This window comes from Chinchilla lanigera, unplaced genomic scaffold (genome assembly GCF_000276665.1).
Source record: "Chinchilla lanigera isolate Chin_1 unplaced genomic scaffold, ChiLan1.0 scaffold00043, whole genome shotgun sequence".
Classification (NCBI taxonomy): domain Eukaryota; kingdom Metazoa; phylum Chordata; class Mammalia; order Rodentia; family Chinchillidae; genus Chinchilla; species Chinchilla lanigera.
Window position 1 is genome coordinate 10,982,857 of NW_004955444.1, and position 19,725 is coordinate 11,002,581.

The window sequence follows — 19,725 nt, forward strand, 5'->3', positions numbered from 1 at the left end:
AAGCCAAACATTGTGAAAGCATATTGGCTATTTCTCTAAACTCTATTTCCTTACTGGAGATAAACTCAATGATAGTATAATGTAAAGGATTAGATTCTCCTAATTATTTCCCCTTCAAAAGGGCCTAGCTTCCATTGTGAAATAAAACACACACATAGATACAGAGTATATGATACAAAAATATTGATTTTGTAATACAGGCATAATCAGATTGGATTATGAAAAGTAACTCCACACATTTCTCCCCAAAGACTCATTCAGTGATGTCACATTCATAATTTGAAATTAACCACAGTGGGAGTACTTACACCATGGAAATTAACAAATACTACCAATTGGGCTTATGTTTAGAGTCCGCTCATCCCGCTAAGTATAATAAATAATGTTATCACAAATACCTGTGTAAATACCACGCATAGCAACAATGGAGTGACCACTGGTAAATAAAACTTCCTGTGACCATTTGTCAAGCAGACTACCAACTGCTTTTAGAACAAAGGAGATTCCTGATAGGAAGTGAAGGATTTTACCTTATAATTGACTATCCTAGAAAAACATTTTCTAGACCGCACTAAATATTTTAGATTTTGTAAGTCACACATGGCCTAAAATACTCATAGATTCTTATTCTCTCACTTTTAAAACAACTGCTTAAAAATGCAAGATTCATATTTGAACAGGGGCTACACAACTGGCCACAGGCCAGATGTGATTCATGGGCCATAATTTCCCAACTCTTACTCTAAAAGTCTACACTGATTTTTACCCTTGATTAATTGGCTCATGCATGTTTTCCAAGACAGTTCCAGGCCTTGCTGGTGTTCACCTTAGCCTTTTACCTCCTTTCTCTCTTGAATACTGGATAGACCCTCACATTTAAAATGCTAAAGAATTTGAAACTCTCGTATTTGAACTTCCTGCGCTTCTTCAATCGTGCTCCCCCTCAAAGAACTACTCTTGTTGTTTCCAGTCTCAGAATGAAATGCTCTTTCTCCTAGGAAGTCTGATTTCCACCTTTGTTTTTCTGGCTCCATCCCTATTCACTTTCTGTGGTATTTGTTCCATCTGCTTTCTTTTCTCTCCTCTCTGTCTCTCTCTGGAAGGGACTTTTTAAAGTTTCCTCTTATCTCTCTAAAAACCACTACACAGACCCCGTCTCTCTCTCTCTCTCTCTCTCTCTCTCTCTCTCTCTCTCTCTCTCTCTCTCTTTGTCTCTCTCTGTCTCTCTGTCTCTCTGTCCTTCTCTCTCACACACACACATGCACACGCACACACACACACACTCAAAAAACTAAAGGAAACCAACCAAAATAACCAAAACTCCCAACAAACACGCCTTATCTTCCTTCATTGATTACTGCCTTCTATCACCTCTTTTCTTTTCATGACAGATTGATGCTTACAGGAGAATGTACTCCTCATGTCGTCTTTCTTTCCTACTATCTACTCACACTGCCACCCACTGCATATATCTTTTGCTTTTAGTTGTTTCTTAAATCTATACTTGAATGAGCAACCCTGCCCTTCCTGATTATCAAATCAACCAAGCCTTTTTTCTTCTACTGAAAAAACTTACCTTTCATATTTCATTTTATCAAATCCATATGTAGTTATCATGGAAAAAGAAGAAAATATAATAAGATGAAAAAGAAAATTAAACCTCTACTCATGCGTAACAAATGAGAGCAGCTTGTGAATTCTTTCTAATACTATGGTAGTCATATATAGGTATACAGACAATTGTACCCCAAAGGCCCATGTGTTCAGAGGTGGGGCTTTGGAGGGTGACTGAATCACAGAGGGTCTATACTCAGCAGTGGATTAATCTGTTCATGAGTTCCTAGCAGAATTTTCTTGGGAGATAGGGACCAGACAGAAGAGGTTGATCAGCGGGCCCATGACTTTGTGGGTATAGTTCTTGCTCTCTTTTTTCCTTGTACTCTACTTTCTGCCAGGGTTTGAAAATCTTTCCTCCACAAGGCTCTTCTGCCATGCCATTTCTGCCTTGAAACCAGAACTGAACCCTCTGAAACCATAAACCAAAATAGACCATTTCTCTTAAGTTGCAGGTATCAAGTATTTTATCCCAGCAACAGGAAAGCTAACAAATACACATACACATATATAAAAGCATATATTAACACTACTTTTAATAATAAATATTGCCACAACTTTATTCCTAATGACTATATAATGCACCATTATGTGCATATATCATGATTTGCCTATCCATTTCTCCAATGAAAGTTACACAGTTTCCAACTTTTCACTAATTACAACCTCACTGCAGGAAACAGTGGAAGCACAGCTCAGAGGCAGCTGCAACCACAATACATATGCTCCCATCTTGTCCTTATATAACTAATCTGTCCCTTTGCATACTATGATTTTCTGAAATACTTTTGATCTTTGATTTTTAAAGAAATCTTTTATCTTGCTTTTTGTCCTGTCTCTCTGAAAATTACTTTTCAGTGTCTTGAAGCAGGTGATGTTTTTACCTATTTCTCAAATGTTCATTTCCTTTGTGTGCATGTGTGTGTCTTTTCTTCTTTATGCACTAAAGATTCTTACATATATATCCCCACCCAAACATCTGCCCTGGATGGCCATTTCATATATGGACCGGCTGTCCAGAAAAGGGGAGAGCAATACACTCCATTGAGATGACCCACAGCATCTGAAACCACAATTTGAAACAACACCCTTCTATCTTCAAACCCTCCTGGATTCTTATCTGAGGTAGATAACAACAATCAGTCCCCTTGGTTATAAACAAAGCTAAAAAACAGAAGAAATGAAACATTACTTCTATTCCCATTTCATTCATATCAATCAATAGGTCTTGGCAACAACTAGTCCCCTTAATTATAAACAAAGCCAAGAAACAAAGTGAAGTAAGCATTGTCTCTATTTTCACTCTTCATTCATATCAATCAATAGCTCTTTTTTATGGTTTAGATCCAAAATGTCCCTAGAAAACTCATGTTCAGAGGTGGGGCTTTTGGAAGGTGACTGAATCACAGCAGTTCTATGATCACCATCCTTCCACTGATGAATTTATATCTGACAGTGCCGTTCAGAAAAGGGGCATGACTGGAAGAGGTATACCACAGGGCATGACCTGCAAGGGTGTATTTTTGTCCCTTCTCCCTCTGCTTCCCGGTCACCATTATGTGAGCAGCTTTCCTTGACCAGATCCTTCCATCACACCATTTTTGCCTTGGCATCAACTGATCATGGGCTGAATTCATTGAAATTGAAACAAAATGAACCTCTCTTCCTCCATGCTCTGGATCCTCCCTACCTGGACTTCTAATTCTGTTGTCTTCATTGCTTGTTTGATTCCTTATACACCACTGATACAAATTTTTCCACTTTCTTATACAGATTTCTCTCTCTGCCAGGAGTATCCCTCTCCAAGATATCTTCACTCTTCTTTTAGCTTATCTTTACTTTTTATCTTTCCAGACTTGGCTCAGGTATGTTTTCTGTTAGGTTGTCCTAAGATACCTTGCTGGAAGTTCTTCTACACTCTCACAGATCTTTGAAGACATATTTTACAATGTATTGAAAGTATGATTTTCACAAGTATTTCCCCTAGTAATGGATAACTTCAAGGTCCACACATTAGCTATTTTTGTTATTCTCATTTAAGCTAATGTGAGGATAAATGAACAAATAGTTGTGACACAATCTGCCTCTATTTTTTTCTTGTGGGTTGTTATTCTGTAGCTATTCAATCTGTTTGGTCAGAGAAGACTATTTGGTATGCTCATGATTGACTGAACATAAAAGTCCTGAATTATTGCTTTCTTTGTTGAATCCAGATTGTTATTATCAGTCATGAAGCACACACATTTGTTGTCTGTTCCCCAAACAGCTAGACTCTTTTCTGTGGAAGAGCACCAGCTAATATTTTTACATGAACAAGAATCTGTAGACCAGTGTTGAAGATACTCATCCTACCATGGGCTCCCTTCACAGAAAGCTACCAGACACAGCAGAAGGATCAGACATTGGATGTCTGCATATCCCACAAACAGCGCCTCGCTAAGCAAAGGGTATTATTAACCAATAGCACAAAATAGGGAAATGCTTCTCTTTTGCTTTTAGTTTATCTGTTTCTGTACTTACTTAGTTATCTACTTTTAACACAACTCCTTCAATATATAAGCCACAAAGTTAAAGATTCTGGCAAATAAATCATGTGCAAACATCCAAACTTGCAATCTTATATCAAAGACACATTCAGAGAAACTGAAGGTAAATCAGAAGTGAAGAAAGGCAGAGTGTGGAGGTGATCCCAGATACGATGGAACTGGCAGACACAGAACCAGAGGTAGCACTCATTATGGATCCATGAGGGTTTGATCCTCATGCAGCGTATTCGGAGGTAAGGGCAAGGAAGGTGATTGGATCATGCTCACACTACCCTCGGAGCTCAGTGCACTGTCAGGACATGGAGCCTGGCTGGACGAAGTGGGTACAGGAGTGTAACGTGGCAGGGAGCATTCAGGCCCCCAGGCCCTGCTCTCTGCCTTTCCCCTGCTCTCTCTGCTTCCTGGCTACAACAACGTGAGCAGCTCTTCTCCATTACACCTTTCTGCCATGATGTTCTGCCTTAGAGCCATCTAACCGTGGACTGAAATCTCTGAGCCTATGAGATAAAATAAACCTTTCCTCCTTTAATTTGTGTGTGCAAAGTACTTTTTTCCCTAACAACAGAAGCTGACTCACCCAATAAAACACAGCTGAATTCTGTGTCAGTCACTGTATCTATTTCTGGTGGTCCTGCCCTCCGGACCCTCAAAGACCAGAGAGAAGATAAAGGTACAATAGGTGGGGGCAGATAATTATCATCAGAGCAATATACGGAAGATCAAAAGAGAGGCACCACACTCACTCTAGAGGAGGACAGTAACAGGGGAGTCATCCTGGGAGAGGTGATGTTTGACCTGACGGTAAAGGGAACAGTAGATTCAGCCCATTGCAAAGGCAAGCAGTGAAAAGGGGCTTCAAGGTGCAGGGTGGCCTAAGCAAATGCATGACATGGAGGAGTAGCAAGCAAATGTAGTACATGAAAAAGTCATGAGAGAGCTGACGTTAGGGACCTGGGAAAGGACCAGGCAGTGAAGAGGTTTCTCAGAGGTTTTAAAAGGAGCCACTGAATATCTGAAACAAGTGTCTGCCTTTCTCTTTAGATTCATGACACCTGCAGGGAGAATGTACTAGAAAACTGGAAACGCATTATGAGTGTGGGCAACAGCTGGCAGTTCATTCCTAAACCATTTGCATGTTTTTTTTAGCATATAAGGAGACTGCATTTTCCAGCTGAATTACAGTGAGCTGTGGAAAGTGAGCAGACAGGATGCGCAGCACTTCCACGCATGCGTAGGCAGTGGACGTCTCCATCTTACTTCACTGTCTCTGCTGCTTCTGCCGCAACCCTGAAAGGCAAGTGGTGAAGGTGGCAGAAAAACAAGAAGGACGCAGCCTGCATCCATGGGACAACACAACGAGCTATTCCCTGAGTGTGAAAATATTTACTTCATATGAAGCCATAGAGATTTTGGCTGTGAGACGGCTCAAACCTAAGGCAGGGCAATTTAGCCAGCCACAAGCTCAATGGGCAGGAAATGTATTTTTTTTTCCTGCACAGGATCTTCTTGCACAGGATGTGAATGAAATGGAATGTGCCAAGTGGATAAGCCAATGGTTTGCTCAGAGATGTACAAATGTCAACTAAAGACTATGGATGGAATGGAAAAAAGAATTAGAGTCAAGATACATTTTCAAAGAAAATGAGCAAGGTTTATTGTTGTATATGTGTGTATGCCAGGGGGAGAGAGAGAAAGAGAGAGGAAGAGAAAGGAACAGAGAGGGAGAGAGAGAGAGAGTGAGCACTTGACAGTGTTGATACTTTCCAAAAATTGGAAAAGACACTTACCATAAATGTTTTAAAAGACTGGATGTGGAATGTATGCCTTTAAATGAGTTGTGACAGCAGCACAAGTGCCTGCCTGGCAAGTGCAAGGTCCTGAGTTCGATTCCCCATACCAAAAAATAAATAAGTAAATAAAAGATGGGCATGGAGAAGTTAAATGGAGAGACCACTTGAAAGAACAGAGGCCAAGGATTAAGCATAGAAACAGCATTCAAAGCAAGAGGAATAGAAGAGGAACTCCTATGGAAGACTCACTAGAATCATGAAAAAGGAACCAGTGAGTTCCAGCTCCCAGAAAGGAAGAAGTCAGAGCCTACAGAGAGACAGAGGGATCAACAGCACGAAAACTACCACAGAGATTTTGTATGATGATTGGAAAAGTGCTGATTCTACTTGGTAATTTGGGGCCAGCTGGCGACCACAGTGAGAAGAGCTTCAGTAGAAACTTGGGTGCAATAATATAATTGCTTTGTGAAGTAAAATGAAGCAAACAGAGGCAAAAAAACACTAGCCCTTCTTTTTTGAAACTCTATTAAACAAGGGAAAAAAGAAATTCATGTTTGGAGCTAACTCAAACTCACTAGGAGAGTTTTGTGTATTTATTTTTAACATCAGTTACAGCTGTGCCGTCCAATACACCAGCATCCCATCATGTGGCTACTGACGATTTGAAATGTGTCCAGCTCCAACTGAGATGCACTCACTCAAAGTTCACTCCAGAGTTTGAAGATTTAGCATTAAAAAGAAATACAAAATGTCTTAATGATTATTTTATATGGAACACAAGTGAAACACAATTTGGATACAGTAAGTTAAATAAAATACTTTATTAAAATCAATGTGGCATGTTTCCTGTTGCTTTTCTTTAAAGTGTGGCTTGGAAATATAAAATCATATGTGTGATGCGTTTGACATTTCTAGTGAACAGTGCTTAGCTGGAGCAGGATTAAGGACAATAAACAGTAGCAGGAACACCAGCAGCCTTACTAGTACTAACAATAGTAGTAGCAGTAATTAGTACTAATAGCTCTGGTAGGCACAATTCTAAGACGGTCCTAAGATCTATACCGGCAGATTCCACTCTCTTTGACCTGAGTGGAACTACAGACTGAGGTATGTCACTCCCTTGATTACAATACTACTGTGTAGACTTTGAGGAAACCAGATGGGGGATTAATTTACATTATTTTGATCTAATTAGCCACATTTTTCAGAAGAAGGTGAAGCTTCAGGTAGATGCTCTATTTTGACCAGAGTGAAGAAATGGTAAACCACTGCTGCAAGAATAGGGAGCCCAAGCAAAGACTTAAGAACAGCCTCTTGCTTTGGAGAGCAGTCCTTGCCAACAGCCAGTGAGAAAATAGAGATCTCACGCCTACAATAGAAAGGACTGAGTTTGACCCATGACCTAAAGAGATTGGCAGAGAACCCCAAGCTTCAGGCGACACAGAAGGCCCAACTCACACCTTAATTTCCACCCGTCTAGGTGAGTTAAGCAGTTAAACTAAACTCATAGTCCTGAGCCACAGAAACTAGAGATAATAAATGTGTATACTATTTCTTTTGTGGTACTGGCATTGAACTCAGAGCTTCAGACATGCCATCCAAGCACTCTACCTCTAAGCTGCATCTCAAGCCCCTGTGTTCTTCAGAGCCACTAAGTTTGTGATAATTTATAAGGCAGCAATGGAGCTATCATAAAATAGCTAATATTTAATTAGTAATTATTACACACTAGGCAATGAGTAATTATTACATACTCAGCATTTCAAATACACTATCACAAAACCCCTAAGAAGTAGGTACTATCATTATTACCATTTTACAGTAAAGGTAACTGAGACACAGCATAGTCAGAAAAATTTCCCAAGATTACAAAATTAATCATTGGTGCAGCTGGGATTAGAAGGTTTATGTCTTGATAATTTTTCTCTCATTGCTGGGACAAAATACCTGACACCCAAAATTAAGGAAGGAAAGGTTTATTTAGCTCACTGTTTGTGGAGGTTTCAGTCCATACTCAGTTGGCTCCAAGGCAGAGTGGTAGGGTGTGCGGTTAACACTTCAAGCCCGCAGAAGACAGCAAAAGCAACAAGAGCAAAAAGGCGGGGGAGCAAGCCTCTTTTCCTTCCTTATATTGTCTGCCGGCTACCCACCGACACCATCGCTGTGCCCTGCTCTTCCACAAGCTCAGGATGCTTACAAAGCAAGAACCCTGGCCCCCTGCTGAGTCACTTAGTTAAGTTTCTAAACGTCTCAATTCTCAAGTTGACACAATGTATCAATCATTACAGTTTACAAGTGCCAAAAGACAAAATAGTAATTGATGGAATTAGATCTAAGAGGAGTGGCACGAAATGAGGCCAACACCATAGGCGAAGTGCTGGTTTTAAACAAGAGAAAAGCCTTCTCCTCTGAGAATGAAGGGAGAAGGGCAGGATGGGAAGGGTGCGTTCAGGCCTGTGGCTAAGGGAGGGGAAGGTGGAATGAGATCACCGCTGGTAATCTAGGTTTTGTAGAATTCAAAGAGAATTCAAACGAGGCTATTTGTTTTGACAGCAAGGGTGGAATTAAGTAGGGTTTGCAGATCCTTGCATGGCGCTTTTATCATTGGAGAGCGGGCAGAGGGGGGAAGTGAGTGGCCAACAGTAACCATGCTGAAACTATGAATTATCAAGGTAATTTCAGCTTTGCTGTTATTTTTCCCGGTAGTCTCAGCCTTACTGAAGAACAGATAATAGCTGAGCTTTTTTCTTCCTTTTTTTGGTGCCAGGAATCAAACTCCCAACCTCGCGCTTGCCAGGCAGGTGCTGTGTCACTGAGCTATATCCCCACTCTGATAGCTGAGCATTTATTCAAAGATAAGAATTTCATAAGATGATGAGATAGGAGGATGGAAACAAGAATAAGTAAGATTTTGATAAAAACTAGACCACAGTTTTGTCTGGACAAGGGAAGAGAGGAAACCAGAAAAAGGAAAGCAGTATGATTTAAATATGGTCTGTTGCCTCTGAAGTTCATGTTGGAATTTAATCTCATGATGAGATATTAGGAAGTGCAATTAAGTGGGACTTGAGGAGGTGACTAGGGCTCTGCCTTCATGAACAGATTAGCCCATTCATACAATTGATATTTTAAGGACTTAACAGGTTATCTCAAGAATAGGCTGCTATGAAAGGCAGACCTGTTGGAGACAGGGAGGGAAACATAGAGACCGGGGAAGAGAAGGGCAAAGGTATGGAAAATGACCAAAATGCGCTGCATAAATGCACTCATTCTCAGAAACGAATGTAACTATGATGTATAGCAGACATCGACTAATGAAACTTTTCAAAATAAACAAAAGCCAGTTTGGTTTATTTTACACTCTTGTACACTCTCTAACCCTGGCCATGCAATACTCCCTGCGGCGTAGGAATCTGCCAGCAAAAATACTGTCCCCAGATGTTACCCTTCCACACTGCACCAGAAACACAAACCAACATAAACTTCTTTATTTATAATTTACACAGCTATAGTATTAGCAAAAGGAGAAAGAGAGAGACAGCGATAGAGACCGAGAGACAGAGACACAGAGAGAACCGTGAGGGGCTGTTACACAAGAGACAGCTAAATCACATCACTTTCAGGAGGACCTGAGTAAGAAGAACAATCCGGAAAAAATTCATTCAACCTCAGTGTCTAAACCAAAGGAACATAAGAATAATGAGACAGCATTACTTGATTACAGACACCTAGAAGGACACTGCCCAATTGCCTTGCAATTGAAGCCTGGAAGTAAGGCATTTGCGAATGTGAAGGTCTTGCTTTGTCAAATTTCCTCTATCCAAAACAATTATGCTAGGAGAACCAATGTTGGAAGGGATTTCAGAACTGCTGAAAAGGAGGATGTCAAGCATCAGAAGCTCACTGTGCCAACTATGTAACTGCTCTGTGCCACTCCGTGCCACTGTCATTATATCTGCACCCAGGAGAGAGTAACATGAAGATTGTAACAGTTTATGACAGATTTTAAAATGAAACATTACCTTGAAAAGCTTACAAAAAACCGGAAAATGAGCACATAGCTATTAAAGCAAAAGTCATGTTTGCAAACTAAAGTGACTATTTAGTCTTCATGTTAATATTTAAATCCTGCCTTAAATGTGTGGGAATGTGTGATATACGTCTCTATAAGCTGACAACTGCCAAGCTGAGAAAATTCTGTCATGATAATAGTGTCAGTCTCAATTAAAAAATAATACTTCTAAACTTTGGAAGTTCTTTTAGCATGTATAACTGAGATCAAGCAAAGAGATGACTCTCATTAGAGACAGTACTAAATTTAAGTTACAACTGAAAACTTTCAGCCCTTGGTATCAGTGGCCATGAGAGTGGAGTGAAATGTTCACAGGATCTAGACATCTAGTATTTCTTTTCTTTCTTGTTTTTAGATATAACTTTGCTATGTAGGTCAGCTGGCCTGGAACTCACTAGGTAGCCTAGGCTCACCTCAAACCTGTGATGATCCCCCTGCCTCAGCCTCCTGAGTGAGTGCTGAGACTACAGGCATGCACCATCACACCGAGCTCAGTGTTTCTTTTGACCACACACAAAGGAAAATTCCATCCCCTATGTCTTCCTCATAATCAAAACATTAGGCGTTATTACGGTTTGGTGCCTAAATGTCCCCCAAAAGCTCATGTGCTAAGGCTTGGTCCTCAGTGCAGCAGTGCTTAGAGGGGGGGGGTCTTTGGAAGGTGATGGGATTGTGAGGATTCTGCCCTCACAGACGGATTCACTATTCATGGATCATGGCTTAGTGAATCTGGGGGAAGCCCCTTTGTTACAAAAGCTCTTTCTCTCTTTGATTCTTGACTGCCAGGGGCTGAGCAGCTTTGCTTCACACATGATCCCCCACTGAGATTCCTATGATCGATATTTTAAGGGGTTAGCAGGTTATCTCAAGAACACACTGCTATAAAAGGCAAAGGTGCTGGAGACAGGGAGGGGAATCAGAGAGATGGGGGATGTCTCTGCCTCGGCGTGGGCCTGAGAGACATGGAACCAGCTGACCATGGATGGAAGACCATGAGACAAAATGAATCTTTTCTGCTTTAAATTCATTTCCTCAGGTATTTTCTCACAGCAAGGGTAAGTTGACTAATACAGGCAATAAAGTCGCAATTGAATTAGAGAAGAGCTTCCAAATGAAATCATGTAAGAGTGAAACAAGCTAACACAAGAACGAACGGTATCCTACTTCAAGTTCATGATTATATAGCTGTGTTTTGGGCAGTTGGGTCTGACTATGGCAGGCCTATTGATAACTTGGTAGTGAACATGTTGAGATAAGATAGAGATTCAGTATTAAAACTCACACCACTTTGTGCAAAAAGATACTCACATTTAAGGGAGAACAGAATAATTCTTTCCATGAGACTAATCCTCTCATCCCCGTAAACGCCATACCACCACACTCTCACAGAACAGAGTCCCTTAAATCTGTCTTGTGAAGACGAAAGCAGCATCCACCATAAGCACAGAAGCTGACTATCAAATGTGATTCGGGTGCAGCTGCAGACTCTCCTTGTGGCTTCGCTGTCCCTTTGTCCCAAGAATAAAGACCCGCATCCCCACGTCTGCTCAGTATTTCCTCTGCTGACCAAGAGTTACCCTCAGCCTTTGTTTTTTTCCAGATTGCCTTGAAGTATTAAAAAGTCCATCATGGGCTCTGATCATGCACCTCAGTTGTAAGGCTCCACTTGTGCTACAGTCTAAATGTTTGTGTCTTCCCTGCCACACACACACACACTCAGAATTCACAGGTTAAGACCTAGTCTCCAAAGTAACGGTGTCAGAAGGTGGAAACTGGGAGCTGATTGGTAATGAGGACTCCTCGCTCATGAACGGGTTAGTGCCACTGTAAAAGAGGCCATGGATATCTGCGGGGTTCCTTCCACCCTACGAGAACACAGATTTGCTAGTGCAGACTTGGGCTTCTTGGTCTTGAGAATTACTAAAGATAAATTTCTGTTCTGTTATAAATTACTCATCATGAAGTCTTTTGCTATAACAGCCTGAATGAGCTAACATAATCTAGAAGGCCACACTTAGGTTTTCTGGAAAAGACTACAGCTTGAGCGCTGACCTTTTTGCTACAAATCTGGGTAAAGACGTAATAGTCCAATCCCCTTATTGAAATATTTGGGGCAAACTACATAGTTCTTTATAAATTTACAATAATATAACAAGCGCCTGCAAGGAAGTGTTGGACTTTAAAAGACAAAAGTTAACTGGCAATATATGTGAAGATCTGTGTAATAATCAGTCACATCCTTCCATCATCCTTCTGTGAGATCAGCTTATTAAATAAAGTGAGAGGCTATGAAGAACTGTAGGAACTATCCCATAGGGTGAGATTTAGAAATATTAATATGCGCCTTCGCCATATTCATGGGATAAGGCTCTGTTATGTTTAAAGTCCCACAAAAGCCTCAAGTGTGTGGAAATTAATCTGACCATGATAGCACTATGCTCACTAGTAGAACCATTCACTGAATGGTAGCTGAATGTGCTGTCAGGTGGTCGGGGCTGGGTTAGAGTTGGGACATGTGACCCGGAAGGATGTACTTTTGTTCTGGCCCCTCCCTTCTCTCTCTGCTTCCTGGCTGCCGGACTGAGCAACTTTTCCTCTGCCATGGCCCTTTGCCATCCTTTTTCTCCTTGGAACCACCAGCAGTGGAGTAAAATGGTAAACTAAAATGAACCTGTCCTCCTTTAAAGTGTGGATGTTGGGTATTTTGTCCCAGAAATGAGAAAGTGACTCAGAGGGTTCTTTTCATGAACACAGTATAGCAATGAGATGAAAACTCACTTTATTATTATTTACTCCCTAAGTAAATCTAGCCAAAAGCAGAATTTCTTAAATCCCAACCAAAGGGTTTTTATTAGTAGTAATGTTATAGGATCATACTATAATGGAGCTTAACTATTGAAAAAGTTTCATCACACAAATGTCTACAAAAAAGGTCTAGTGAATTATACATAGAGGCATAAATTATATATTTATAAATAATATGTTTATATATGGAAATAACATAATTATCACATAATACGCACATATATGTGTATTATAAAACTCCCAAATTATAGCAAAGAATGTTTAACTTTGATAAAATTCGTAATTATGCTACCTAAAAAACAAATGACAAAGAGATCCTAAAACATAATCTACTACAATTTTCTAGTGTTTTGCTTCTCATTACATCTTTAATATTCCACAGTATGAAAATAAAATTTTACTGAGTTTATAACATTAATGTGCTTCCAAAGTTGTCTAATTTTAAAATAGAGAAATACTTAACCAGAAAAAGATAGAAAAATTTTGAGTTCACTAGTAAAATCATAAAGTATATATGCATGTGTACATATATAGAACGTATTCATTGACTCACAAAACCTATTTGATTGCCTGTTCTCATGACAGTAACATATAAAGGTTTTACTTGAAATGTATCACTTTAAACCTTGCTATCTACCAGAAGAAAGAGACACAATCATGCATGCTTCCTTGTAAATGTGGGAAATAAGTTTCACGGAAGTTAAATTATTTACCTGAAGTCATTCACTTCTTAGATGGCAGAACAAAACCACTAAACCAAGCTGTCAGATTATAGAGCTCTTTCATAAAAGGCTTTCTAAAAAGTTACAAATGAGTATGCTAGTTCCTGAAAGGATTCTAAGAAGAATTTAGCTCAGTTACCATCTTTAAGACTAGGGATATCTAAAAGTCATAGAGGCAATAACGACATATATCAGTTAGAAAGACAAAATGTATTTCAAAAGAGAAGAAGAAGAAGATGCCACTGTATGATCATTTGAGAGGAGAACAGACACTATGCAGTGTCGTTGGCCCCAAGCAGCAAGGAGGGTTTCTGATACTCCTTGTACGCTACCTAATCATTCTACCCCTGGATCTGTGAAACACACAAAATCGATCTCATGCCTTTAGAGCTGCTCAGCCTCCATAGAATTACAATAAGGATGTTAGAGATGGATTGTAAGGAATAGTGGTGAATGTTTCTGCTTTAATATTTGTCAAGAATTTCAATTATAACCAAGTAAATGAACTTACTTCGAGAGAGATTCTCAAGGGCTTTCCCCAGCTTCTTGCTCTCCTGAAGGATGTGGTTCAATTCATCAAAATCACGGCTTTCTGGTTTAGTCCGCCAGTTCCATCTAGGGTGCTCTACTGACCTTGGCACTATGTTTAAAAAAAATGGTTACTTCATAAGCGTGCTATATATGATTCAGACTCACTATTCGTTACTATGTGCAAAATTGCACCAAGATCAAGTGGTTCTTGTGAGCAAACAGAAGGAAAGATGTAAAGTCAGTTAAAATTTTTAACTGAACAAGTAAAGGAAAGTGTGGCAGCATTCATGAAGAAAACAATATTCAGGTATTTAATTTAGGGGCCGGGGATATAGCTCAGCGGCGCAAGCGCCTGCCTGGCAAGTGCAAGGTTCCAAGTTCAATTCCCGGTACAAAAAAAAAAAAAGATTTAAAGCTAATAATTTCTGTAATTTAAGGGGAAATATGCAAGCAAAGCATATTTGTATTATGTTATGTTCTTAAAAGCAACTGCTGACAATTTTTGCAACTAACAAATATTTTAAGATATTTTTTCTATATCTTAATAAAACAAAAAAGATAAAATGCATATATTTACCTTTACTTCCTCCCAAATTACCACTAAAATTATGTTATATTCAAGGGAATTTTTTTCTCTCAAATAACTAGTTGAACAAGGAGAAAGGATATTGTTAGACAAGAAATGATTTTTGGAAGATGGACAATGAGTAACTAGTTAGTGAGATAGAAAAACTGAAAGCAAAGTCCAGGAAGAGAGTGTTAGTTAGATCAGCAGCATTTCACACACTTAGACATTGGAGAATCACTCAGGGGAAATGCTATAGTCATACAGGTGTGAGAACTCAACTGTTTTCCAGATATAAGGGGTCCACTGAACACCAAGCACAATCAACCCATATTATAAAAATGTTTAAATATTGACAATAAAGAAAAGATTCTAAACACTTTTAGATACAAAAATAGCAAATCAAATTGATATTAGACTTCTCAGCAGCAGTACTTGCCCTAAAAGACATGACAATCCCCTTCAAAGTCTGATTGAAAATTACTTCTAACTCAGAATTCTATATTAGCTAATGAATCAATCAAGATGCTTAAAAGACTCAAGTTTTATTTCACAAACCCTCTTTCCCAGGAAGCTGGCAAGGGAGATGCTCCAACAAACTGAAAAATAATCAAAAAAACTGCCAGAAAGTTGAAGAAACAAGTGATCTCCCAAAAAAGAAAGGGGAATTCTCAGGACAATAGAAAAGAATGGGATCATAAAGCAGCAAAGAATATTCCTAGGAACCAAGGGCCCTAGAAACCAAGAGTAGAGCATGAAGACAGAGAGTTACAGCAGAGACATTTCCAAGTCTTTCCCGATGATTTTTTTAAAAATATAAAATAAAACAACATAATATAGGATTACAATTATGTGATGTGTTTGACCATGTTATTAAGGTTTAATTCTTTGGGCAGAGTTTGGTGAAGGATTAGTGATGCAGTGATGAATACATAGAAAACAAAGTAAAACAGAAAAGAGAAAATTGTTAATTCTAGAAAATTCAATAGTTGGACTTGGTAATTCTAAAAGAGTTAATTAAGATAGTTGTAGCTATATCAATTGATATTTAACCAACAGGAGATAATTAAATTATTGTACACCAGGATGAGATGGGTGCTAGTATATGAAGCATAAGGTAAGGAGGACAAGAGATGATGCCTTAAATTGGAAAAGGAGAACTGTGTTAGTACTTTGGACAGTCAGATGTGTAGACTTAGCCCAAAGAGACATCTACAACAGGTGAAAGTGATTCCAGTTAAGGGTGGAAAAAAAAAGACACTACTATTTCATAGTATGACTTTATTTTTTAAATCTTGTAGTTTTATACTGACAAAAATAAAGTATTTTTAAAAATTATTCAATTAGTAAGGATACAGAAAATAGTCTCAAACTCTTAAAACATATCATTCTGCCACCTTTTCAAAAAGTAATGCACTTGCTCTGGGACGCAGCAGTTTTTTGTCTGGTAAGCCATCATAAATAAAAACACCTGTACTTGTATACTGTACATGTACAAAATTGTTCATTTTTACAGAAAGTGCAAATATCATTTTATCAAATCATCTACGGTGGCAAAACCTCAAAATAATCTGAATATCTTTCAACAAAAGAATGGTTAAATAAATTATGGCCCATTCACATTATGCTACAATATGCAATTATTAATACTATAAGTAAAACCTGAGTTTATTACCATATTTCCAAAATGCAATTTAAAATAATAAAATAAGTACTGTAAACCTTCGGAAGGTTTACAGTTTTAAGCCAGTTTCATAGCAAATCACCATATATATTACGTATGCTCGTGTGCACAAAGAAAATGATACAAAAGGGTAAATCAATTTCTAGGGGAACTCAATGTGATGGGTAGGAATGGGGAAAACTATTTATCTTTCTACTTGTGTGTATTTGCTAAGTTGTCAGAATAAGAAAGTATTACTTGTATCATTTAAATAAACCTAAAAATTTAAAACTTTTAAAAATATATAGGATGCCGCTGGTTCATCTTGAGCCTCTCTGTTTGAGAGACACTTAGACAGAGGTATCCACAACATTAACATTCTGACATTAGAGCTGTCAAGGGTGCACAGGGCTACTAATCAATCTGGAAAATGTTCCCAGACTTTTTCTACCACCGGCCATTCCCCAGGGGATCCCTAAGAACGCGTCAAGACCCAAGAGAAAGAAGCTCAGATGAGGGAGCAAATGAAGCAATATTCATACCAGATTCTTCAAAACATCATTTGTATTTTTAATCATCCTTGAACAATCTCTAATCTGCAACCTGTACCTCTGCATTTTCTAATTTCCTAGAAAATACCATGACTACCGAGATCTCGCTCTCTCCCTCTCTCTCCTTTTTAATTTATTAGCAAGAACACAAATTTCTTAAAAATCCCAGTCAACACCCTCAGATAGCCACCAGACATGCGCCAGCCGCTTGACACCCCAGCTGAGCCCAATGCGAGCCCACATGTGGAGACCAGCGGAGGAACAGGCCAAACTGGCCAGTCAACACCAGTTGACTAAAATTATCTGAAGCATGCTTTCTGACAAAAACTGTGCTGTTAGAAATAAGTTACAACCCTCCTTGCACCATGTGTTAAAATTAAAAGGTTCCTATGAGAGTCATTGTTTAATGGTACACCATATTCTCTATCTTTCTCCATAGTCTATCTGGAATTGAGAATTATATGTATTCTAACTTTATTGGTCACAGTGATCTATAAATGTCAACTCAAGGTGGTCAATAGTGCAACAGTCTTCCACATCCTTGCTGATGTTTCTGGTTTACTTAATCTGTCTACATCTCTCTTTAGTTCTGCAAATCATGTAGCTAGGTAGTCATGTAGCTAGGTGGCATCCTACCAAAAGCAAAGGGGCTTCAGAATGAGCGGGCCTTGACATTCCCTTCTCAGTGATAAATGATGGGATCCAAAATTGGCTGTATAAATTAATAATCTGCTAGGGTCAGGAACTCATCATTAGCAGACAGAAGGAAAGATGGAGAGGGAGACAGGAGAGACAGATCCATGATGGAAGGGAAAACTGAGACACAATTCATTTTAATTTTTATTTCTTTCCTTAGTCATTTTTTTTCCATTCGGTACTTAGTAATTAACTTAGGCACTGTGTTGGACACTATTAGATACACTGGTGTTAATGAGCCATGCAAATTTTAAACTTGTTTATTTTTATTTTTACTAGGACATGTTCGTAGCACTTAATGATTACATTTATCGTCGGAAATTCAAACATGTGCCTAACACATCTTAATTCTTTTTACTTCCCTGCCCCTCTCCTCCTCTCCACTCTTATATGTCTTTAAAATTGTTGAGGTTTTATGTACTAACCTTGTGAAGGGGAAAAATTTAATTACAAACTTAATTTGCTAAGTTTATAATATTTCATACAGCCTTCACAGTAACTTGGTGTGGTTGCAGTAATACTACTTATACGGACTAGTATGTACATAAATGAAGATCTCCAGAGTTAATTTCAGTGTCTTTCACAGATGTCCCAGGTAGAGATTTCAGTTAACATGTGGTTTTTCAAACACTTTCAAATAAAAATAAACATTTTCAACCTACTCCCTTCTCTGCTGAAATTAAAAACAGGCATCTCACTATGTAACTCATGTATGGGAAGAAAACTTTGCACGCTTTTGTCTTCCAAGAATAAATGAAATTTGCTACAGCCTTCTCACTACTTAAGAAGCTTCTACCTATGCAGCAGCAGAGCAGTGGAGCAAACTAGTGGTTACTACGGCAGTGGGAAAGGAAGAGGAACACAGACAAAGAAGGATACTAAGGGTAACAGTATAAAAACAAATACAGGGATTTCAGCACAAGCAATAATGGGTAGGACTTCAGGAAGATCCTAGGTAAAGGATTTTAAAAGTTTTAAAAATTTACTTTTTATGTTTATTAGTACATGTTTGTAGTATAAAATGGTTCTGTTCATCATGGGGAACTGGTATACGTACATTACATACCTTAATAATTTTCCCCATCCTCCATTTCTTTTTTATTAAATATTTGGAATAGGAATCCCCTCTACTTCTGCTCTAAAAGACTTTATTTACTTTTATATATTACAGTAAAAGTGAATTTGGTTTTGTTTTGAATATCATATTGTGTTGCACCTGGGCACAAGAGGCAAGGGACCCTTCGAGTCATTCATCATCTTCAAAGAATGAAAAACTAGAAATGGCCATTCCGCTACACGTTTGAGAGGATAAGTAAGATGTTAATGTTGAAACGGAAGTGGAATTCATCCCAGACAGAAATATCAGATAAAAAGTTGGACTTCAATTGTCACCATTTCTTCGTTTTCTGAACCATATAGACTGAAAAACTGAATCACACTTGAAAATAAATTTACTCACATGATTTGGAGTCCAATGATGGGGGCGAAATATTAGACACAGCCAGGTCACTTTTTGACTTTTTAGGCTTCTTTGCATTTAACTGCCAAGGTTTATCGTAGCTTCTAAAATCTCTTCTTGTTCCTTTAGTTTCTGTTAAAACAAAATAAATATAAAAAACCAGTTATAAAGGTGAAAGAATTTTGGTGATAAATCGTAACATCTTCCAATATGAAAGATCACTAAAAGGAGCTGGGGGGAATAGGAGCTAGGATAGTGTGAACTTTTTAGATTTCTACTTTCAGTAAGGAAGAAAATTATATTGATTCATATCCAGCAAGGATATTTTGATGTAGCTGGTTCCAAAGAGACAAGAAGCAGCAACTCATCCCATCAGCCTTGCAAAGAGACACTGGATTCAACTATTACTGGAATTTTCAACAGCAGGCATGATTATCAACCTACATAAAATCTTGAAAGAATCCAAATACAGTAGCTTTAAGCTATATGACGAGGCAACAAAGAAGACGCCACCTACACTAATTTATTAATAAACCTAAAACTTGATAAAATGCTTCACATTTCAATTTGAATAAGCAAAATAACACCATTCTAAGAAAAAATTAGTATAGAAAAGAATATGAGCTGAACTCAGGGTCCCAAGTTTCACTCCACTTTAGGCAATTTAGCAATTTAGATCCTATCTGAAAAAATAAAAATAAAAAAGAAGCC

At 38.5% G+C, this 19,725-nt stretch overlaps 1 protein-coding gene across 3 annotated transcripts in view; it reads right to left on the minus strand.

The window, feature by feature from the left end:
• The window catches only part of LOC102006622 (chromosome unknown open reading frame, human C8orf34), a gene marked incomplete in the record, with an annotated part of 371,108 nt that overhangs the window by 282,160 nt on the left and 69,223 nt on the right, over nt 1–19,725 (minus strand). For 2 of the 3 annotated variants that reach the window (XM_013518172.1, XM_013518171.1), the window contains 2 exon segments: nt 14,061–14,189; nt 19,015–19,146. In XM_013518172.1, coding sequence (XP_013373626.1) covers nt 14,061–14,189; nt 19,015–19,146 — 261 coding nt within the window. 3 annotated transcript variants of the gene reach the window in all.